At 43.6% G+C, this 23,397-nt stretch overlaps 3 protein-coding genes across 3 annotated transcripts; 1 reads left to right on the top strand and 2 right to left on the bottom strand.

Moving 5' to 3' along the window:
* Positions 1 to 1,758: 1,758 nt before the first annotated feature.
* LOC133972941 (elongation factor 1-alpha-like) lies at positions 1,759 to 5,538 on the bottom strand. The gene is made up of 6 exons (XM_062410566.1): positions 5,359 to 5,538; positions 4,711 to 5,007; positions 4,467 to 4,617; positions 3,838 to 4,094; positions 2,029 to 2,263; positions 1,759 to 1,883 (listed from the first exon to the last, which is right to left on the bottom strand). Exons 1-6 carry the CDS (start codon positions 5,536 to 5,538, stop codon positions 1,759 to 1,761), a joined length of 1,245 nt encoding a protein of 414 aa, XP_062266550.1.
* A 3,736-nt stretch (positions 5,539 to 9,274) lies between these two features.
* Positions 9,275 to 11,866, top strand: rpl11 (ribosomal protein L11). Its single transcript, XM_062410567.1, has 6 exons — positions 9,275 to 9,386; positions 10,316 to 10,466; positions 10,581 to 10,687; positions 10,815 to 10,946; positions 11,413 to 11,523; positions 11,781 to 11,866. The coding sequence occupies exons 1-6, from the start codon at positions 9,381 to 9,383 to the stop codon at positions 11,808 to 11,810; spliced, it is 537 nt and encodes a 178-aa protein (XP_062266551.1). The 5' UTR covers positions 9,275 to 9,380; the 3' UTR covers positions 11,811 to 11,866.
* Positions 11,867 to 12,596: 730 nt separating this feature from the next.
* On the bottom strand, positions 12,597 to 22,469 carry klhl43 (kelch-like family member 43). Its single transcript, XM_062410565.1, has 7 exons — positions 22,270 to 22,469; positions 17,882 to 18,431; positions 17,655 to 17,803; positions 16,917 to 17,263; positions 15,751 to 16,050; positions 15,497 to 15,672; positions 12,597 to 15,064 (listed from the first exon to the last, which is right to left on the bottom strand). Exons 2-7 carry the CDS (start codon positions 18,190 to 18,192, stop codon positions 14,266 to 14,268), a joined length of 2,082 nt encoding a protein of 693 aa, XP_062266549.1. The 5' UTR covers positions 18,193 to 18,431; positions 22,270 to 22,469; the 3' UTR covers positions 12,597 to 14,265.
* Positions 22,470 to 23,397: the final 928 nt, after the last annotated feature.

The following is a 23,397-nucleotide window of genomic DNA, read 5'->3' as shown; positions in this document are numbered from 1 at the left end:
TGGAGTCTGAGGGTTCAGTCGAATCATCAACGATCCATTAAATACCAGGGAGCATTGTGAGCATTCTCAGTGAGCTCATTGAGTGAGTTTGCTTCCAAAGCCTCTTCTATTGCACAATCTACGTCATGTGTCTGCTAATTCCAGAAGTGTAGACAGTCAGTCAAAGAATGTTCCATCTCGTCACCTTCACACGGTCCATTGTGGTTCAGTATCAAACCTTTGTGTGATACATTTTAAGTTTTTCTTCAGTGATTTGTCCACCAGGCAAAAGCCTAACATTCTCTTTGGTGCTGCAGTGCTTTGTAATGACCTGAAATATTTTCATAAGTTTTGAACTTAGGTCTGAAGAAAGTGTCATTTGCCTAACAAGCTGTGCGTCTGAGATAAAAGGAGTGTGTGAAAAAACAGCAGCAATTAATTTGATCAGTCAAACTTGTATAAGATTTGAAAGACAATTGTGTTTAATTTTATGAAAAACAATGTTTGTCAAATCTATGGATAAAAAGGATTCCTGTTGATAATGGACGACAACTTCATAACAAATAAACCAGGAAGGTTTAACTTCCCTTTGAACCATAGACTGTTTATAAAAAGCTCGGCACACAACATTATATTGTAGAAGTGTTCGAGGGGGATTCACCAATGAAGAATATTTCTGAATCGAGTACTAAGGAAGCATTTTTCTTATAATAAGCATCAGTTATTTACAATATGGAACAAAGAGATCAAAAAAAAATCTTACTATTGTTAGTATCATTTAATTAAACATCTAGAATGTATAGCGATGAAATTGAAATCTGTTAATTAGGGTAATGGTGGCAGGTATAATGTTAAAGTAGGATTGGGTGGTGATAATGCTAAAATAACTTATCTATGGGTGAATGAGTGAGTGAACCAAACCAGTAGCATCAAGTCAAGGTTATGATTCTGGTAACGACATCAACCCATTCATTATCAGAACAATTGAATGATAGGACCAGGCTACCTGAGTGAGTGCCGCTGTGCCGTGGACCGTCTCGGCTGGAACTCGGACCGGGGGTTCGATGGCTGGTAACCTCACCTCAGGTCCAGGTGGTCTGTTCTTGAGAGGACCTCAGCTGTTCATGGCGAGGCTCAGTGTTTGGGCCTCTCTCTCCTCTGGCACCAGGTCTCTGGATCAGACTGTTGGCGCAGGCGTGAAGTCGTGTATCTGACTGGTTGGTGTCAGAAACCGTGCTGTCAGTTAAAGGACCAGTGTGTAGGATTTAGGTGAAACGATCTATTTGCAGAAATTGATTATTAAAACAATCCTAGTGATGTTTTGTGTGTTTCATCTAAATTGTAAAAACTTTTGAAGAGGGCCTTCATATCTAAATATTCTATATTTACACCAGGAGCAGGTCTTCTCTACGGAGGCCGCCATGTTTTTTAATACAGCTCAGACTGGACAAACTAAATCATTTGAGTTGTTATGACAACTGAAGTTTTCCACAGATTCTCTCATGCTTGGAAGGAGAGGGGGAGGCGAGCAGCTGCAACAAGCAACTTCACCACAAGATGTCACTACATCCTACGTGCTGAACCTTTAAGTTCTGTGCTTGACATCGTTACGAGGTGTGTACAGGGAATGTCCGGCCACACGATATTGATCATTTATTTTCGTATACTGAGGTTGAGCCGTTACTGACATTTAAACTAACTAACTTTTAAAGAAACTTTTCAATTGGTATGTTGAAGATGTTTTATTGTTTTGGTTGGATCACGGTCCATCATGAGAATTTATTTCTTCTTTTCAATCTTCTGTGCAGACTTGGTGACCTTTCCAGAGCTGGGGAGGCTCTTCTCCACAGACTTGATGACACCGACGGCCACAGTCTGCCTCATGTCTCGCACGGCAAAGCGACCTGGAAGAAAGAGATGGAGCAAAGAAGAGAATTACAGAAATCAGTTGATTAACCTGCTCATGACACACTGGGAATAAAAGTTGAGTTTTTCCATTTTTAAGTCCACAGGCCACAAATGGAGGAATCTACAAATAATAGTACTCACCCAGTGGGGGAAAGTCGGAGAAGGCCTCAACAACCAAGGGTTTTAAAGGCTCCATGAGGATGATGGCAGAATCTCCAGACTTGATCATCTTGGGGTTCTGTTCGAGCGTCTTACCAGAACGACGGTCGATCTTCTCTTTAATTTCCCTGAATTTGCAGGCGATGTGCGCTGTGTGGCAATCCAGCACTGGGCTGTAACCATTATGGATCTCTCCGGGGTGGTTCAAGATGATGAGCTGAAATTTAAAAAATGTATTTGTAGTTACAAATGGTGGCAAGAGTCAATAATCAACTACTGCAGTAGAACAAGTTCTTTGTTGCAGTTCCTGCTGCTGGCCAGCAGAGGGTGACAACTATTAGTAATATTAAGATTAAGATTAAGATATGTTTATTCATACCAAACACATGCACAGACATGCACAACACACCCATGCAATGGCAGGCAAATTCAACCTCTACTTTTGACCCATCTGGTGCAGGACACACAGAGCAGTGAACGACCATGTACGGCGCTCGGGGAGCAGATGTTGGGGGAGTAAGGTGCCTTGCTCAGGGGCACTAGACAGGGTAGGGAGACTCTTGGATTTTTGGACAGATCAATCCAGGTTCGTGTTTTGTTGCCTCTCCGTGGAGTTGAACCAGAGACGAACCAGAGACCTTCTCTGCCCATAGTCCAAGTTTCTGCCACTAGACCACCGCCTCAGCTAGAATCATCCATTCAAAAAACTGATTAGGAAGGCAGAGTCTGTGGTTGGCTCTAAGCTTGTCACCCTGGAGGAGGTGGTGGAGGACAGGATGCTGGCAAAACTGCTGGCAATCATGGACAATCCGTCTCACCCCCTCCACAAAACACTGGACAAGCTAAGGAGCAGCTTCAGCCACAGACTCATTCAACCCTGCTGCTCTAAGGAACGATCCAGGAAGTCGTTCCTCCCAACCGCAATAAGACTGTACAACTCCTCTACCTCTGTCAGAGCCACCATCACACAACTGACCTAAATATACCTGTCTCAATTCATCACTTTATACAATAATATTGTCTTTTGCACACTCAGTCTACATATTCTTACACTCATAGTATATTATCTATTGTATCGCCAAATACTTATATTTATACCCGTACTATATATCATATATTATATCATACTCTTTATATATTCTTTGTATAGATAAGTCTATATACACATATTTATACATGTGTACATGTTGTTGTTATTATTATTATATTTTACTGTTATTATTATTATATATACTGTTGCTGCTATTATTACTATATACTGCTATTATTATATTGATATAATTACCTTCATATATAAATATATATTATATACTATATATACTGTACTATTTTTATATACTGTCTAACAACAACATTATCACATTATCATATCATCAGTACTTACCATCATCTGCCACTGCACCTTATCTACCCATTTATCTTGTGTTTCTGTTTTTGTTGTTTCTACCGCAATATTTTATATTTTACATTTTATTTTATTCTATTGTATTGTATTTTATTGTATTCAAATGTACCGGCTGCTATGACGACTTAATTTCCCTTCGGGGATGAATAAAGTAATCTATCTATCTATCTATCTATCTATTCAGCTCTTTTTTGTGTATCTAGCCACCTTCATTAATATATCATAAGAGGACATTGACATTTAATCCCAATTCTTTTCAGTTTGAGTTGAGTTGTCTCTGGGATCAGTTTGTTTATTTTTAAGTAAGTTGTGAAAATAAGCTTTTGAAAAGAAACTCGGTCCCTCCTCTTTTATACTTTCATTTTGTCTTTTCCCATTTGACTCACCTGGGAGATGAAGCTTGCAGTTCCTGAAGGAGGGCAGTTCTTGCTGTCTCCAGCAACGTTTCCACGACGGATCTCTTTGATTGACACGTTCTTGATGTTGAAGCCAACGTTGTCACCGGGGATAGCCTCAGACATAGACTCGTGGTGCATCTCCACAGTCTTCACCTCAGTGGTCAGATTGGGGGGAGCGAAGGTGACGAGCATACCAGGCTTCAGGATCCCAGTCTCAACACGACCGACGGGTACAGTTCCAATACCTGAGAGAGAGCAGGAGGCCATGTGTTTTTAATACACTTCAGTTTCTTGCAAAATTAAAGTCCTTGCTGATCAGGGGAAGAGTTCACTATTAATATATCTTATACACATGCATGGCTGGCCACTTCTCTGTGTGTCCTCCTGTGTACACCAGATGGGTCATGGCAGAATTTTTTTTTCCCCCTTGCATGTTGTGTGTGTGTGCATGTGTGCATTTGTGTGGGACAATAAATGTTTCTTATCTTATAATAGTAGTTGCATGCTGAGACTTTATGCATCAAATTCCTTGTGTTGCTAAGTGAGTTGTGATAAAACGTCTATGATGTAAAGCGAGGTGAGGCTGTAGCTGTCAGGATTAATCTGACTCTGCTCACCTCCGATTTTGTAGACGTCCTGCAGGGGCAGACGCAGAGGCTTGTCTGTGGGGCGGGAAGGAGGCAGGATGGAGTCCAGAGCTTCCAGCAGTGTGGTTCCACTGGCAGTACCCTCCTTGCGCTCAACCTTCCATCCGGTGTACCAGCTCATCTACAAATGATTGTGAGAAAATCTGTTAATGTTCATAAATATCACATTAAAATACTTGGCCTCAACTTTATCTAAATATAAAAAATGAGTTACATTTTGACTAGGCTCTATCATGTTGTCTCCGTGCCATCCAGAGATGGGGACAAAGGCAACAGCAGCCGGGTTGTAGCCGACTTTCTTGACGTAGGATTTCAATTCCTTGGTGATTTCCTCAAAACGCTTCTGGCTGTAAGGTGGCTCCGTGTTGTCCATCTTGTTGACACCAACGATGAGCTGCTTCACACCCAGGGTGTAGGCCAGCAGGGCGTGCTCACGGGTCTGGCCGTTCTTGGAGATACCAGCCTCGAACTCACCAGTGGAAGAAGCAACGATCAGCACGGCGCAGTCAGCCTGAGGAGGGAGAAGTTTCATGAAGTTCTATATTCTTGTATACTGAGTATTTTCCAGCTATGCAATAATAGTACATTCCATTGCTCCAACATTATATCAACTCATGTAATAAAATAAAAATAATACAGACAGATCTCAGATGATTTGAAGCAGGAACATGATTCTGCCAGATGATTATCTCTTGATGAAAATCAAGTAACACTGGATTCTTATATGTAATTTCATATAGAAACAAATGCATATCCAGTGAACCTCTGGATTTGATCCTGATAAGTTCGTATCTTCTTAAGGTTTGATGCATAAGCCTAAAAAGGACAAGTCTACACATTAGAATAAAATGTGTGTCTTTACCTGAGAGGTTCCAGTGATCATGTTCTTGATGAAGTCCCTGTGTCCAGGAGCATCAATGATGGTCACGCTGTAGTTTGTGGTATCAAACTTCCACAGAGCGATGTCGATGGTGATACCACGCTCACGCTCGGCCTTCAGCTTGTCCAGCACCCAGGCGTACTTGAAGGAGCCCTTGCCCATCTGTTGTGGTGAAGAGCAAAGGCAAAGAGGGGTGGTGAAGTTGAGGTGAATCAGTGAATGACGTTTGTTTGGCCAAGTTTATATATTTTTTCCAGATCCCCGGTTAACAGGTACATTCTACATTAATGATAAAGTGGCATCATAGTGTATAGTTTAGGTCTTATAGTGGAATATCCACTGCAGGAGTCACATTGACGAATACATTTATATACTGTACTACTTCAGATATATTACTTACTGTTCATAGTTCCTATATCATGCAAAAGCTGTTAATACTGTACTATTTATACTGTATTATTCCATATAAATTTGCTACTGTACATATCTTATTTATTTACATTTCATATACGCAAAATACTCTGCACTTTAACTCCTTTTTTTGCACTTCTGGTTAGACGCTAAACTGCATTTCGTTGTATAAGTACTTGTACTGTGCAATGACAATAAAGTTGAATCTAATCTAATCTAATCGAATATGCTTCCAAAAACGTGTCATTAATCCAATGATATATATAAGAACAAACCTCGGCAGCTTCTCTCTCGTACTTCTCCATCATCCTCTTGTCGATTCCCCCGCACTTGTAGATCAGGTGACCGGTGGAGGTGGACTTTCCAGAGTCGACATGGCCGATGACCACGATGTTGATGTGGAGCTTTTCTTTTCCCATTGTGGTGTACTGCTCATGAAAGACGTGAGGAGAAGATGTGATGACTTCAAGATTAAATACAGGTGAATTAAAATGGTTTCCAAAATTCAAATTTAGTTTTTTGTTTTTGTATCACAACTAGTAAAACTTGATTTTAACCTCGAAAGTTATAGAACCTAAGTGGATCTAAAGTAAAATGATTCATCATGACCCAACATGTTTGGACCTGGAGTTCAGGGCAATTTAAATTCTTTGCATCACGCTGCTGGACCATCGCTACGACACTCTTCATTTTAAATATACAGTACAAACATCTCTTCAAAGTATTTAGACACTAGTTGAGATTTTACATGGACTGAACACTTGCAAAATTAAATAAAGTGTAGAAAGTTGCAACGCCTTCAATAGTCGTTACACTCTTTTTTTACTTACCTGAAAATGGTTTTATTTGAACGTTTTTTTTAAATAAATTATTCCTATTTAAATCTTTATTTGTATATTTAAAAGTCTTAAATTAAAAGAAAAACGTGAACATGCTGTGGTCATTAGTCATTTTAGGGAGTGGCCGCTTGGGCCTTGACTCTTCTATATCTTTATATAGAAATTTGATTTTGAAAATCTCTCAATGTGTAAAATACGTTTGACGGCAGGACAATTGTGTTGTAATAAAATAAAACCCTTTTTTTTTCTTTTTCTTTTTCTCAGCTTACTTCATTAACTGCTCTTGATAAAGCCAGAGATCATCGTCCAAAACCGCATTTCAGAAATTTGATGGAACGATAGAATGCTGTATTTTCAAGACAGATCTAAAAAAGTATATGTGTTTTGTCTCACCGGTTGTATGCAGCTCACAGATGTTTGTCCTCTTCTCTTGGTGTCTGAATCGCCTGTTGTTTGCCTTTTTATCTCTGAACAAGTCGACGCCTCCTCACGACCCCTTCCTCCGGTTTGTCCCTCCACTAATTTAGGGCCTCGGCGTCGAAGCTGTCTTCTTCCACCAATGGACGGTGTTCACAGAAGAATGTAGAAAACGTACCGGCCTCACCTGTTGTCCCACCTGTTGACACGTCTGATTGAACAGATATTAAGGGTTGGACATTAAATGGCTTCCATTTACTTTTGACTGAAGATGTCTCTGTAGACCCTTTTCCAATGCGACACGGAAGAAGGACATGAATAAAGTACTGGGGGACAGATTTTAGACAGAGTATATTTCCAGAGGGGGATGAAGCAGGTTATTAGCCAGCAAGTTTCAATGCCTCAAGAATATGTTAAGTGTCACCTGCCTCACCTGTTGTACCTGTGCCTCTTCCATAGGTTCACGTTAGCATTTTATGACCTTTTTGGCGCCTCTTAAAAAAACCTGTTGGTACCAGTTTCACACCTGAAGGAAAGCCTGAGGTTTAAAAAAGTGTTTTTCAACATTAATGTTTCAGTTCTGAGTCGCGTTCACAGATATACAGGACAACAATCACATTTAGTATATTTAATAAATCATTAAACTAGAACTGGAACGTAAAAGGTAGATTATATTTTACTGAAAGGTCCTTCCCCCTGTAAACTGATAATCAATGGGTTCTGAAATAACTTGGCAGCATTCAAAGAATTTTCCGTGGACCAAACTAAAAACTCAAAGTAAAAGTTAAATGAATTATTATCTCAAAGATGTGTTTCGTCCTTTTAGGTAATCTGTATCTTATGTTTGTTTACGTGTCTGATAAGTTTGGTTTCCATTTCACAATCACAACTCTGCAGACTCAGATGGCATAAGTTAACTGAAGTCTGTGGAACAAACTGTGGGGTTGTGGCTTTACACTCGTGGGAACAGTTTGTTCAAATGTCTCAGTGAAGAATCTCCAGTGTCTTCAATGGCCCTAAAGCCACACTAGGTGTAAGTCCTTGTCATAAACATGTTGTAGAACTGGTTAAAAATGGCTTTCGGCCATTCAGATGAAGACACACGTGTCAAAATGCTGCCGCGCTGCATTTTACTTTCAATTGGATCGACCAAAGTCTTCTTAGTAACTCGCTTTCACTCGTCATGTTTATCCCAACTTTTAACTCTGTGTTCATCCCACCTGGTTTATCTGCCTGAAGAGGTCGAGTCTGATTTGTTGAAATCCCAAAAATCTAATTATCAAAATAATGTAGTTGTGTTTTGAGCTGAGATTTGACCCAGTTGTTGACCTCCGCTGTGATTATCCCTGAAACACAGAAGCAGACATGTTCAACTCGGTCCACAGAGTGAAGGTCGACGGGTTTTAGGTATTTTCATTAATCTTCTGTATCTTTGCATAGAAATTTGATGTCGGCAGCGATATTATCGTTTAAAATCTCTAAATGTGTGCTTGATCAAGTTTGATAGAATAATTTGAATGACACTACAGGAGCAGTATGGAGGCGTGCTATGTTTTTCTGCTGTTCTTTTATTACATTTGAAGAAGAGATCACCAGTTACTTCAATTCAAGCTTAAGTTTACCCCCGAGAAGTGCTTTGTGGACTTCAGAAACTTCAACTTGTAAAATGCAGTCAAACACGTATTTGTATGCATAGTGACAGGAAAAGGTGGAAAACTAACCGGCCTCACGTGTTGTACCACCTGACACGTTGATAATTATGCTGAAAAACAACCGAGGAACAGAAATTGAGGTTGGACATTGAATAGATTAAATTTTGTTTACTTCAACATTACTTTTAAATTCCACAAAGTTATTTGTAACCGCGTTCAGACATGTGTGTGTCTGCAGAGTTGGGTTTGGTCTTTCTCTGCAGTTTCCAAGAGACTTGTTTGCAAGTGTCATCAAAACAACTAAATATTAACATAAATATCATCAGAATTAAAATACTAATAAACATATCATCATAAGAACTAAATACAAAAAATAAAAATGTATCACCGCGACAACTTAATACAAATATAAATATCATCAAAACAAGTAAATACTAATGTAACTATGAAAAATCCTTTCAATCCCTCAGCTGTGAACTGGTCACCTACGTCATTTCTCCACTTACATGAGGTTTTCTTCACGTAACCAGACCGATAAGCAAAGTTATCAGTAATAACGTTTCTGTTTTCATTGCCCGGAACCATCGAGCCGTCCAGCCGTGTTTCCCCTGAGCCCCTTTGCGGTGAACGCAGTGCTATAAATTCGCGTCGCCGGAAACGTCACGTCCTCTTCTAGTGATCTAACATGGCGGTGAGTAGCGAACCACGGCCATCGAACGTGAAGTCACTGTAGAAATCCGCCATCATCGGCGCCGCTGCGTCTTTCTAACTGATCTCGTGCGTTCAGATGATTAGACGCAAACATCGAGCACCGAACTCAACGCGTATCGCCGCTGTAAACGCGACAGGATGGTGTTGATAGCGGAGCACCGAGTGATGCTAACGTGCTAGCCTCCGGGCAGCACCTCTCCCCCGTGGCTGGGGCCGATTAATGTCCGTGTTCGTGCGGGTTCAGCTCTGCATCGCACTCCGCTCGAAGTTCGACCCTTTTCTCTAAATGAGCCTTTGATTGTTCGGAGGTTTAGATTTCTGTTTCCGATCACAATCGTGCTAGTTGTAATGCTAATGCTAACAGCAGGACTATGTACAGACATGTCCGGCCGGCATGTGACACGCTGCGGACATGATCCGTGCTGGGATCCGCTGATCCGGAGCGAATAGGCTGTCACTGTCAAACTGAAGATGTCCTTCATGTTCCCAGTGTCTGTGTGGTGTCCTCCATGTTTCCAGTGTGTTATGTCCATGTTTATAGTGTCTGTGTGGTGTCCATGTTTCCAGTGTGTTATGTCCATGTTTAGTGTCTGTGTGGTGTCCTCCATGTTTCCAGTGTGTTATGTCCATGTTTATAGTGTCTGTGTGGTGTCCATGTTTCCAGTGTGTTATGTCCATGTTTATAGTGTCTGTGTGGTGTCATCCATATTCCCAGTGTTATGGTCATAGTATCCCTGTGTGGTGTCCTCCATGTTCCCAGTGTCTGTGTGGTGTCCATGTTCCTAGTGTGTGTGATGATCTCCTGGTTCCCAGTGTCTGTGTGGTGTCCTTCTGGTTCTCAGTGTCTCTATGTGGTGTCCTCCAGGTGTGTGAGGTTCTCAATGCTTCTTGTTTCTCCTTGTTCTCCAGGACCAGGGTGAGAAGAAGGAGAACCCCATGCGGGAGCTTCGCATCCGTAAACTCTGTCTGAACATCTGCGTGGGTGAGAGCGGAGACAGACTCACCCGAGCTGCCAAAGTGCTGGAGCAGCTCACAGGACAGACGCCAGTGTTCTCTAAGGGTGGGTGCTCATTTGTAGTTTGAGGGGGACACGGTGGGACTAGATGGATGGCGGGAGGAGGAAGACAATCTGCAGCTTATGGTTTTGTGGCCTGACGTTTTCTGTCCTCCACAGCTCGCTACACTGTGAGATCCTTCGGTATCCGCAGGAATGAAAAGATCGCTGTCCACTGCACCGTCCGTGGAGCCAAAGCAGAGGAGATCCTGGAGAAGGGACTCAAGGTGAGAGTCATGCCCCCCCCCCTCCCTCTATAGTCGTTGAATAGATTGCTGTGTTGTGCAAGTGTGAATGACCCTATTGTTGCTGTAAATCTGATCTCTTCATCTGTCTCTCCCCCCCCCACTCCAGGTGCGTGAGTACGAGTTGAGAAAGAACAACTTCTCCGACACCGGGAACTTCGGCTTTGGCATCCAGGAGCACATCGATCTGGGCATCAAGTACGACCCCAGCATCGGTATCTACGGACTGGACTTCTACGTGGTGAGTGGCCCGAGAGGATCCTGACTGTTAGAGGCTCTGTGGTGGGGTTGTTTTACGTGAAAGACTTAAGACAGAGTACTTCAAACATATTCCTGACTTAAAATATTGTTGTTGAATAAAGGAGATGGTTGCTTTAGGAGAACTTGAGATCAGAAACGCCTGAATTACCTTTTTTAAAAGAAATTTATCAGCATTAACATTCATGGTAATTTCCCAATCTACTATTTTCTCAATTACCCTTTGGGACAAAATGTACATGTAAACAAATGTACTAAATGTAATTCCATTAGGCCTCAGAACGTAAAAGTAAGTAAATGACATAATTGATGAATAAAAGCAATCAAACAGTTTCAAAAGAAGACACTGAGGTAGATGTCTGATCGACAGCCGAGGTGGTTTCATTAAAAAAGGTGAAATGTTCAGTTGATTCTTTTTCTGAGCGTCTCCGTCCTCTCGCTGCTCTCAGGTTCTGGGCAGACCCGGCTTCAGCATCGCAGACAAGAAGCGGAAAACAGGCCGCATCGGTTTCAGGCACCGCATCCGCAAAGAGGAGGCCATGCGCTGGTTCCAGCAGAAAGTGAGTGCACGCATTTCAAATGTGATTCATAGAGGGAAAGGTTGACCTGGTTCCAGATGTTCAGTAGTAACTCCAGCTCCTGTAAAGTCTCTGCGATGCTCTCGCTCATCCATGAGTCTACAAAACCAACACTGACACTATTGTGAATCAAAGGTTTCCTGGATTTATGATAACAATCAGTGATGTTGGATATTGTCACATGTCAACCTGAACATTAAACCTCAGCCTCTAACCTGCTCCTCTTTCTTTTCCTTCAGTATGACGGCATCATCCTCCCCGGGAAGTAAAGGACCGCCTTTTCATCTTGTTTATAACAAAGTAATAAAAAGGTAAAAAAAGACAAGTTGGTCTTGTGTTGTTACTCCAAGGTTTTCACTAGTGTAGTTAAATTCACAAACGAAGAGGACTTTGAAGAAATATAACCCAACGTTAAGATTTTAAATAGGAGCTGAAATCCTGACGTTCAATCAAGTTTGGGGCAAAATGCTGAATCTTCCACTGCCTATAATTTCACAATAAAAGCATGTACAGGACATTTCTGAACAGTTTGTCTCGTATTTGCTTTTCTCATCGTTAACAGCCAGAAATTTGGGGAAATGTTTGAATTTTAAAATCTAAAATACCTAAAATGTGTCTCACAGTCGAACACTCAGGTTTCCTCCGACAGTCCAGACACGCAGCTCAGTTAAATCTGTCCCGTGTGTGAGGCAGCTCCTCTGCAAACCCTCAAGGAGAAGAATTGGTCATGAGAACCACTTGCCATAAAATGTATCCCCATCTGTGACTGCAGGGGGCGCTCTCTCATAAAACTGGCAGTGTTTCTTTTAATGAAACATGGCAGTAGTCAGTGTTTCCAGCCTCTCTTACCTCGAAGGGAAAATCCTCCTGAGCAAAGTCTGAAAAACTCCACCTGTGCCTTTTTACTAAGAGCTGGAAAAACACCTGAACTTTCTCATTAAATAAACCAAAACCTGAACAGAATGAGGCAGGTTCAAGCCTCATTCTGGGCTCAAACCACATTTCCCAGCGGCACAGTCTGTCTCGGTGAATAAAAAAAGCAGAGAAGGGTTGGGTGTTTTGATTTGATTGAATTTATTCAGTGAAACTCCACTGGGATCAACAGCACCGACATGGAAACCAACACAGAGGGTTTGAGCCAATCAGATGAGACTGATGATCGATGGTTGTCACTATTTGCTCCTCAGCTCCCCCTGCTGGAGTCTCACTGGTTCTTCAGGTGGAAGTGTCTTAGTTTCAGTAAAAATTCTTCAGGAGGCAAATGTTTTAATGCACAAACAGATGAATTCCCACATTTTTATTTCCTCAATTTGTACATTTTTCTTCAGGTTTTTAAATCAAAATTAGATTTTAAATTGAGTTTCATTGAGAAGGTACAATTTGGGATGAAGCGAAACATTTTTTTGAATCCTCACTTCTGGTGTTCTAATTCATCTCTAATCTTAATCTCAGTTATAAAACATTTCTTTTTAAGTACTACAGCTAATTTTTTTGTATTATCACAATCAAGCTTCACTACTTCTGACAGACCTGCTTTAAATAAATAAAAGGTTTGTTCACTGCTGCTTTTCTCGTGATAAATATTTAAAGTTTGCTAAAGAGAATCATTATTGTTGTTGGCTTATTTCCTGTTACACCCACACACTCCTGTCATTCACCCGGTTCACTTTCACATACACACACTATACACACACACACTATCACAGCCGCTCCTCACAAACACTTAGTTACATCTTTGTACACAAGCAGCTGGTGGATTCACAGTTGTCTCGATGTTTGTTCAACCCAAACCCGCTCTAACACAAACCGCCACAGTTCCCATCTTCCCATCCTCCTCCTACTCTTCCTCCTCCTCCATCCATCACCTCCCCACCTGCACCTGCTCCACCCTGCATCTCATCCCTCATCCACCTCTCTCCCTCGTCTGGTTCCCTTCACCGCGAAAACCTCCTGAGATCATGAAGCTCTCTTTTCTGTCTGGCAGCTCTGGTACAGCAGCGTTTCATAGCTCTGCTCAGATGTGTTGATTTTAACTTTGCTCCCAAACAGAAATCATGAAAATCACTTGTCTGAAGGATTCAGGACCAAATCTATTAACATGTTTCTAAACCAAAAACTGTGACTGTGCAACTTCTAAACACATTTTTACTTCTATAGATGAAAAGTTGATTTTAAAGGAAATAAAACAAACTCTTCATTCACATTAGACTCAAAACTTTGGCTTTTACTTTGTCACTTGTTCCAATGGGACCAGTGGTTTATTCTGGTTCATGTTAGCAAACTTTATTTAGATATTTTTTGTATTGCAAAACTTTATCACTACGTCAATGAAGTGTCTGGAAAATAGTCAAATTGTTTTCTAAATAAGAGATTTTTTTCCTTCTCGGCCTTAACAGAAAAAAGAGCAGACATGATCCAGATTAGAGCTGAAACAGAATAATCAGTTCTCATTTATCAATTCTTTCATTGTTTTTGATGGAAAACTCTGAAAAGCTTCATTGTTCTCTGGCTAAAGCTGGAATATCACTTTCCTCTGTTCATAATTTTAAACTGATTGTCTTTGAACATTTATTATTCTATTATTCTTGGTTAACAATAAACCATCTAATGAAAAAATAGAACTTTTAACCCAGACTTTGAATAATCATTGGTTGCAGCTCTAATCCAGATGTTCTCCTGAGGTTGAACCCCCCCCCCCTCTCCTGGAGTCTCTCTCTGGTTCCTCTATGCAGTGATGCTCTGTGATGGGACCACGCTGCTCTCTCTGCTGCGGTTCCTCGCGGCCTGCTGCTGCTCCTCGCTGGCCGGGGTGTTGCGGTGCTGCTGGCGGCGCGGTGCGTGGCGCGGCGGCAGGGTCAGGGTGCAGCAGGACACTCCCACCGTGGGCTCGGGCAGATCCTCGGCCATGGACCAGCTGTCAGTGGCCGGGTCGTACTTCTGGACGGCGGCCTTGTAGCGCTTCTCCGCCTCGTTCCAGCCTCCCAGCAGGTACAGCTTGTCGACCAGTGGGGACAGGCCGGCGGTGCTCACCCCGAGCAGGAGAGGGGCGGCCCGGCCCCACGCTCCACTCTCCGGAGAGAAGACCTCTACGGAGACCACATCCACCCTCTCTCCACCAGGCCCGAGCTGGCTGCCTCCCACCACGTACACCTTCCCTCCCAGGGTGGTGGAGCAGTGCCAGCCACGTGGAGTCTCCAGCGAGGCCTTCTCGCTCCAGGTATCGGTCTCCATGTTGTAGCAGGCCACAGAGCGGGAGTAGGCGCAGTTGATGTACCCACCAGTCACCAGGATGTCCCCGGACAGCAGGGTGGCACTGGAGTGGCAGCAGCGGGGCACCTCCATGGGTGCACGCATCTGCCAGGTGTTAGAGGAGGGCAGGTAGCTCTCGGTTGTGGCCAGCAGACCTTCCACGTTGCGGCCTCCGATGGCGAAGAGGCGGCCGCCGCTGGCAGCCAGGGAGAAGTGGGTGCGGCGCTGACGCATGCTGGCCAGGTGGAGCCAGGTGTTGAAGCGAGGGTCGTATCTGATGGAGGCAAAGAGAAGAGTGGAGTTTAGAGCAGTGTGAGGACAACACAAGCTCAGTTCTCGAGCTCCTCTCCTGGGGAATCATCTCCCTGGACCTTGATTTTGGATAAAGCTCATAACTACGAGCTGCTTCCTACTTGGACCAGCTCGTAGATATGATGCTCTGGGTTCTTTCTTCTAGACCAGTAAAGTGTTGGAGTCTAACCAGTTGTTATGGTTGGGAGCCAGTTCTTTGCTGGTTCGTGACTAGGAACCAGCTGCAAACCGGCCCTTCCTCACTGGAAGAGGTTTCATGGGCCCCAGCAGCTCACTTTGGCCCTGAGGCCCCAGAACCAGGGTTAGATTAAGGGGTCAAGCAAATCGAACAACCTGTGAGTGACACGGTTGTTGTTACTGTTAATGATTCCTGCTCCGTGTCCTTCAGTCGAACCTGCTGAGCGTGCTGACGGCGTGCTTGGCCTGGTTCCTGGCGTCATTCTGGTCCTCCCCCCCGGCCACGTACAGGAAACCGTCCATCACAGCCACACACTGGTTGAAGCTCTTCGCCGGCAGCTGAGTGAGGTGACGCCAGGAGGCTCCTCCCTCACGAGGGTCCCTCCACAGCACCTGGACACCGGGGTCAAAGGTCACTGGGGGATTTTCTTATAAGCATACATAGACATGTGACACCAAGACCACACCCACCTCCCGGCTGAGGGCCCTCTCGGTGAGCGACGGACGGCCTCCGATGGTGAGCAGAGTCTGCTGACCGACTCTGACCTGGGTGCGTCGGGACTGCAGGGTGTTCTGCTGGTAGGGCAGCAGGTGGTAGTTCATGGCGTCCACCAACAGGCGGTGACACTGAGGGTCCAGCATCATGCGGGGCACCGGCTGGATCTGACTCACCAGCTCGCTGGCCGGGATCGTCTCCAGACGAACGTGACCCAGGAGCTCGGCGGCGTGAGTCTGACGAGAGGCGTCGAAGTCGAGCCACTTCATGGCGAGCTGGAGAGAGAGAGAGAGAGAGAGAGAGAGAGAGAGAGAGAGAGAGAGAGAGAGAGAGACTCGTAATTTTTTTACTCTTATTCCTGTTTTTGATTCTGATTTAAATAAAAAAATCTAAATATTTTTGTGAAGTGAAGCCAAAGCATTTCAATCGCCCCCTGGTGGCTGGCAGCAGCATAGGTCATCAACCCTGCCTCCTCCATGTTGGTGAAGGGGACTTGGATCATTGAACACGTTAAATACATATTTCTCAACGATAATTTTATATATTGTTTGTATTTTACAGAGCTAATGTTGCCTTGAAGCTGGTTTTTAATTGGGTTAAATTGAGTATGTATTTAAATAAAACCTGACCAAATGAAGCGTTCCATCGGATCAGTTTATAAAAAGAGCCTCTGCGTCTTCTCCGTCCCTCAGCTGTCTGTCTATTTGGGTCCACCCTGCAGTCCTGTATTAATATGCACAGCTCTCCTCTTGCAGACAGTGGGAGTTATACTTGGTCTCTGCTCACAGTCGCCTTGCAGGGGCCGGCCTTTGAGTCGTGGCTCTGTGTTTGGTTCTGAACAGCTGGTCTGGGGTCTGTTTTAAGGGCCTGATGAAAATAGCCGAAGGGTCGACGATGAAGATCTGATGTTCCTCAGTTTGGACACAAGAAGTGAAGAGTTTGTATCATTCAGGTCAAAGAACCTCTGAGCTGAGGACTTTGAGTTTAGTTTGTGAAACCAGGTTCAACGGCAGCTATGACTTATTCTGATGGATGCACAAGCTGTAACTCATTAGGAAATGTTTGTGTCTCCTATTTTAGCCCTAATATTCTGTTGCAGATTTCCACCGTTGACCTTTACAGACAAAATGTGACCTCTGACCTGGAAGGCCATGACCTCCGAGGGCAGCACCAGCAAGTCGTCCTGCAGGAAGGCGGAGATCTGCTCCACAGTCAGCTGGGTGAACAGAGGCGTCTCGGAGAACTGCACAAAGTTCTCCAGCACGAAGCGGCGGGCGGCGTCGCACACGGGCTTCAGGCTGTAGGCGGCGGCGATGTTCCAGATGTAGACGCAGGTCTGGACGTTGAGCTCGGCCAGCAGGAAGTCCATGCACATCTTGAGGAGCTGCGGGATCTGGAGGGTGGCGGCGGCGGAGACGGTGCAGCCGATGGTGTAGAGGGACATGTGGACGCGACCCAGGTAGGCGAAGGTGATGACGTTGGCCAGGCCTGCAGACGGAGAGAGACCACAGACTGAACAACTGACGCCAAACCCTCATCTCTCACCCCGGTTTCAGTGAGAAACTAAACTTCTGTGGCCAAAAGAGTTAAATTCTTGCAACTGATTGTTCTTTTCCAGACTTTAAAAGTAAATTATATCGTTTTCATTGCCCCCTGGTGGTTGGTTTCCATAAAGGTCACAAACCCTGTCCATAAACTTATTTGGTTTCTTTAAACAGTCTTGGATCCTGATTAGATCTTAGAATAAAGTTTGTGCATTTATTGTGAAGGAGACACCAGCTCTGGCAAAGATTAACACCTTAAAGATCGGATTAATCAATTATTAGTCTCTTCACTAAAACCCCCTCCCGTGTGGACGCAGTGTGAATGGATGTCGTACCCAGAGGGGAGAGCGACGGCAGCTCCAGGCGCTTCATGCCGGGATCTTTGGCCAGAATCTCTCTGAAGTACTGACTCACAGACGAGATGACGAGTTTGTGGACGTCGAAGGCCTTCGTCTTGGAGGCCAGCTCCAGGTCGGTCAGGAACCTGAGGCAGGAAGAGTACGTGGTGAAGTAACAACCCTGAGCCTGTGACCGTGCAGCTGGACTTCACGTCAGAACTTACTTCTCCTGACGCATCTTGCTGAGCTCCTCCAGCACAGCGTTGCCGTGCAGGGGCCGTGTCAGCTCGCTGCCCAGGCCCAGGCCCCTCTCCCCGGGCTTGATGACGGGCAGCGGCAGCGGCAGGTTGAGGCTGTTCAGCTGAGCGATGTCCAGCGCCGCCATCTGCTCGATCTTCTTCACGCCGCTGTCCATCACCACCACTCCATCGCCCAGGCTCTCCACCTTCAGCTGGTCTGTGGTGGGCTCCGTCACCTGAGAGATGGTTTCCAGGGCGGGCTTCTTCTGACGAGGGGCCTTCTTCTTGGGGGCCATCGTTTGAGTTTGAGTCTAGATTAACGTAGGTCAATGTTTGACTATAAATGAATCGACTGAGTTGACCGACAGAGACTCGGGTTCACTTCTATAACAGAGACAGCTGATGTCTGGATGCTGTAGCTGTGTGTTGTCCTCGTCTTCCTCGGAGCAGAAAGACACACTCTGGTGGACAAACTGGTAGAATTGGTTTGTTTGAGATTTCGTTGGTGGTTTCACTTCAACACAGCACACAGCACCTGGAGGAGAGAGAAAGACAAACACTCTATTTTTTATTTAAGAACAGAGACACAACGTTTTCTTTGGAAGAGAATTGTGTGTTCTACAATATCCCAATTGCTTATAATAAGAATCACTCTAATAAGAAACTTTATTTACATGTTTTAGTGGATTTTGAGAAGTTTTATTATCTCTTTCTTATGTGTCTTTATATGTTTAAGAGTTTGAAAGAGAAATCTGTTCAGAGTAAATGTTTCTCTCTTGATCAACACTGACAGATGCACATTACTGAGTTAATCCCACACAACACAACACAACAGAACAATGAATCACAGATGAGCTGTGTGTCTGTCGGGTTGAGGGACAGGTGTGTGTGTCCTTCGAGAAGCCGTCCTGAAACGAGGCTGAGCTCAGGGTCGGGGTTTGTGGTTTGAAGTCCCTCCCAGCATTCATCGCTGTGGAGTCACCCACAGAGCAACTGGGGAATCTGGTTCACGCTCGCAATGAGCCGAGCTCTGCAAACCAGAGCATCCCGGAGCAGAGCGGGGGGGTCACATGTGCACAGGGTGACCCAGGTCCCGAGAAAACAAAGGGGAGAAGAGCTGTGCACGGTGTTTCCTGGATTTAACGAAATGAATATAAATGGTGTATATCTCATTTTTATTTGATAAAGCTTTAAGAAACAAACACAAGGTCATTTTTTTCTACTGTGTTTTGTCTGAATGACAATAACATGAATCTTAAATGTTGTTTTCTGGGTTTCGGTCGTGTATCTGTTGGATTCACATTAGGTCCAAAACAAAACTTGAAAATATGAAAGGTTCTTGTGCATATGAACATTTACAAGACTGTGAGCTTGTTTTTCTTTTCAATTATATGCAACTTGTCTGCCAAGAATCCAGAACTGTGGAAATCAAAAAACAACTTTTGGAGATTACAACCGAAGTTGTTTTCATCAGTCAAACTCATTTGCAAAAAGTTTTCCCCATCAAAATAAAAGAAACCTTATGATTTAAACACCTGCGGGTTCTGTTCAAATCATCTTGCTCCTGTTGAAGCCTTTGATTTATTAATCAGGTTGTCTTGTAGGTTTAGTGGGAAACCTTTTCTCTGAGCTCAGAGACAGTGACCTCACATATCCCCCCCCCCCCCTCGTCATCCGCAGGACATGGCCCTTTTTTAAATAGCTCCTATTGGCTGGCAGGCCACCAGGCTCCACACATGGACAGGACACACGATCGTTCAGGACCAAGCAGCAGCTGCTGTGGGTGTCGCATGAAGAGGGGGGGGGGGGGGGGGGGGAGAAAGGGGGGGGGGGGGGCACTGGCTGCTGAGGATGTGGCAATCCCCTTTAAAACAGCAACGTGCAGCAGCCTGGACGCTGTGATACCTCGATACGTCACATGATCCAGAGACATGGAGCATGAAAACACTGCACACAGGTGGGGATTGGTCTGAGAGCCCAAGTGATACGATCACACAAACACACACACACACACACACACACACACACACACACACACAGAGCCAGAGGAGGTCAGTTCAGTGATGGAGCAGGAAGGTGATTAAAATGTGTTTGAATAAATCTTGTGTCTACATGTGAGAAGTTTAATAATGAACACGGGATCCATTAATTAATAATATAAAATGTATATGTTGTCAACTTTTTCTCAACAGAATAACAGACACTCTGCACTTTCTTTAGGTTTCAGTTTTCATTTTGTCGATTTACACATAATCAAAGTCATTTCTGTTCATTTCTAGTCATCCCACTGAAATAATGAGTGAGAAATAGAAGTTTAAAGTAGAATAAAACGCTTCATGAGAAAAGTAAGTTGATCAACTGTACACAGAAACTTTACACTAGTGAAAATAATGTGTGTGAAAAGTGAGATCCGAGCTTCGGTGACGTTTCAGAAGTGAGAAGCCGGTGATTCCCTGGCACTGAAATAATGTTCACTGTGCCGGGGTCAGTCGGAAATATCTGGGACCAAGGTTAATAAAGAGAGCAGCTGCTCCGTCATCCACCAAACTGGGAACCAGACCTCAGCCCCACCCAGCCCCACTACCACCATCAGCATCATCATTGAGAAACAAACTGTAACCAACAACACAACCTTCTCTAAAAACAAGTCAGTCTTAATGGTGTCCTGAAAAAAGCGCATTAAATCATCTTAGAGCGTTTATGGATCATTTTACTGTCTTCTTCTTCTTCTTCTTCTTCTTCTTCTTCTTCTTCTTCTATGACCCTAACACTGCTGACTGTTGAATATTTCAAACTGTCATTTTACAAGAATTTGAAAGAACCAGGTTCACAAAAAAATAATATCCTCTGTTCTCCTCAACCACAATCATGCCGCTCCACAAGAAACTCAGTGGTACTGACGCGCCTGAAGAACATCACAGCCCCCCCCCCCCCCCGCAGCTTCTGGAGGAACCATCACTGTTCAGGATGTTCAACCTGCCTCAGGAGCTGCCGAGCCACATCTATATGTCTCTCCTCCACAAATCCACCACTGCCTAATCTGGATTCAACACAACAAGTAATGAGAAACGCTGATTGGTGCTGAAACCGATCTGCAGACCTTGAACCACACTCTGAACTGGTTCCAGCTCCTGTTCTGTGTGGATGCTTCAGAGCAGCAGACATCAAAACAATCAGATACAAGTTTCCTTCCACTTCCTCTTCCACTTAATATTTTCTTCAGTACTTCCTTCAACCTTAAATGAATTCCACGTGACATCAAAAATATAATTCCAAATCAAGTTCCTCGTATGCACACACATAGAATGTAATAGATTACTCTGAAATCTACGATCCAGCCGGACAGAAATAGCGGTTTGACCCAGATGGTCGATCACATGTTCTGCAGATGAATCAGCTTCACCTCACTCCTTCTGGATTTCTCTGGACTGAGCGAGACCTTGTGACTGCAGAGAAGAAAACACATTCTCGAAACTTACAAATGAAAAAACTGATGCCATGTCGACTGTTGTCCCCTGTGTCCAGGTTTCATGCCAAAATAAGCTAATCCCCTCCTGGCTCAAGGGTTCAACAGCAAACAGACATGAGAATGTTGTCACTCTGGTTGTCGGACTCTGTGGAACAATTCCCATCATAGCTGCCTTAGGTTGTCCCATTTGTACGTTGTAATTGTGACGCTTTTCACGAAATGTCCAGAGAACCAATATTTCTAGTTGTGCATCTTATATTCCTGCTCTTTAAGCTCCATGTTTGGTCTCCTCCAGTGTCTGAAACAAATATCTTCGTCTTTAACAACTAAATCCTGTAAATATATTCACTAGCAAGTCACTAATTGTGTCTCGTCTAATGTCTATTTGTTGCCAAGGAAGTGTTGACTTGCTTTAAAACCCTTTTTCACCTTGAACAGCTGCGTGTGGAACCTGGACATGTTGGTCAGAGTAAACCAGGCGACAGGATTTCGGTTTCTTTGCACCGATGTGTGTACATATTTTGTACATGTACACACACACACAACACCACTCTGATCCCTGCACAGCACCTCTTATCTCAAGAGTGTATTTATAGGTGCTGACCCACACAACATGTATGTGTGGGTGTGTGTGTCTATTTCACTTTAAAGACTTACACCCTCAGCCATAAAGTGATATCCCGACAGCAGCTGCCAACTGCTTCACATTCTTTCCATTCAACCATTCAATAAATATTACTGTAAATAACTGCTTAACATGATGATGCCACGAGACGTGTGCTTCTTTATTTGCAGTTTCTCAATAAAAACTGGGAGATTTAAGGGATTTAAAAAGGAAAAAAGAGAGTTTTAAGTTGCACTAATACCACAACAAGTTAATGCTTTGAAGGGACATGTCTTTTACCTCTTTCTCCTCCCCGGGTCTTGCTCTTCTTCTTGTCTGATGCTTTCTTGACTTCTCTCTTTGGATTCTGTTCAACTTTCTTTCTTTTTCTTTGCAGTTGTTCTTTCACAGGTTTCTCTTTGCCTCGTCACTCCGTCCTCTGTCCGAGTGCTGTGGGTGTGTGTGTATGTGTATGTGTGTGTAGGTGTGGGTCAGAATCACAGGGGAGGAAATCAGGGTCCCAACCAAAGCTGTGACGTATGATCACAACCCCATCCCCCCCCTCCCATAAAGCTCCAGCACTGCCTCCCTGACCTCCCATCACACCCTCTTCTGCCATTTTCACCTCCCACCTCCGGCTTCCACCTCCATCTCCAAATACAGGCAGGCCTCGGGGCCCTCCCCTCCAAAAATATCCCCAAAAGAGGGCAGCTCACTTCGCCTCCAATCCCGTCAGCCGCCTCAGGGTTTCAGGTGTTAGATTTGTTTTTATTTGACTGTTGATCTTGTTTATTCCCTTTTTCTCACAACAACAAACCTGTAGAAACTCTCATCCCGAGTCAGGACGAGTGGATTCAAAACATGTGTTTTTTATAATATATTTATAGATTAGCATGTGAAATAAAATAAATATATACATGTTATTACATTAACATGTCCAGTCCAGATTCAAGATTCAAGTTGTTTATTTGAGGGGGGGGGGGGGGGGGGGGGATATGTGGAAGAATTAATTTTTATTCCATTCAAAACAATAATAAAAGTAAGTATGTTGACTTAAACATAATTTTCACTTGAACTAGTTACTTAGAATGACATTTTCCAAGTTATGGCTCAAAACTCAAAAGTTCACCCTGTTGTCCATGTTGTTTAGGACCAAATAATCATCCATAGATCCATTATCACTTATTCAAATGTAGTATCTAATTTACATATTTTTCATCATGATATTTTTGTTTTATGGTTGTTTTATCCTTTTATGAATAAAATGTGTTATGTTAAGAAAAGTGCTTCATAAATAAAATGTATTATTATATTTATTATTATTATTAATAGTAGTATAGTAGTACTACTACTAGTAGTAAGGATTAATAGAAGTCTCACAATACAAAATGTCATGTTATGTTATATAGCATTAAAAGTGATGAGCTG

Source organism: Platichthys flesus, chromosome 17 (genome assembly GCF_949316205.1).
Source record: "Platichthys flesus chromosome 17, fPlaFle2.1, whole genome shotgun sequence".
Classification (NCBI taxonomy): Eukaryota; Metazoa; Chordata; class Actinopteri; order Pleuronectiformes; family Pleuronectidae; genus Platichthys; species Platichthys flesus.
Note: the sequence above shows the minus strand (reverse complement) of the source record. Positions and strands in the feature narration are given on the sequence as shown.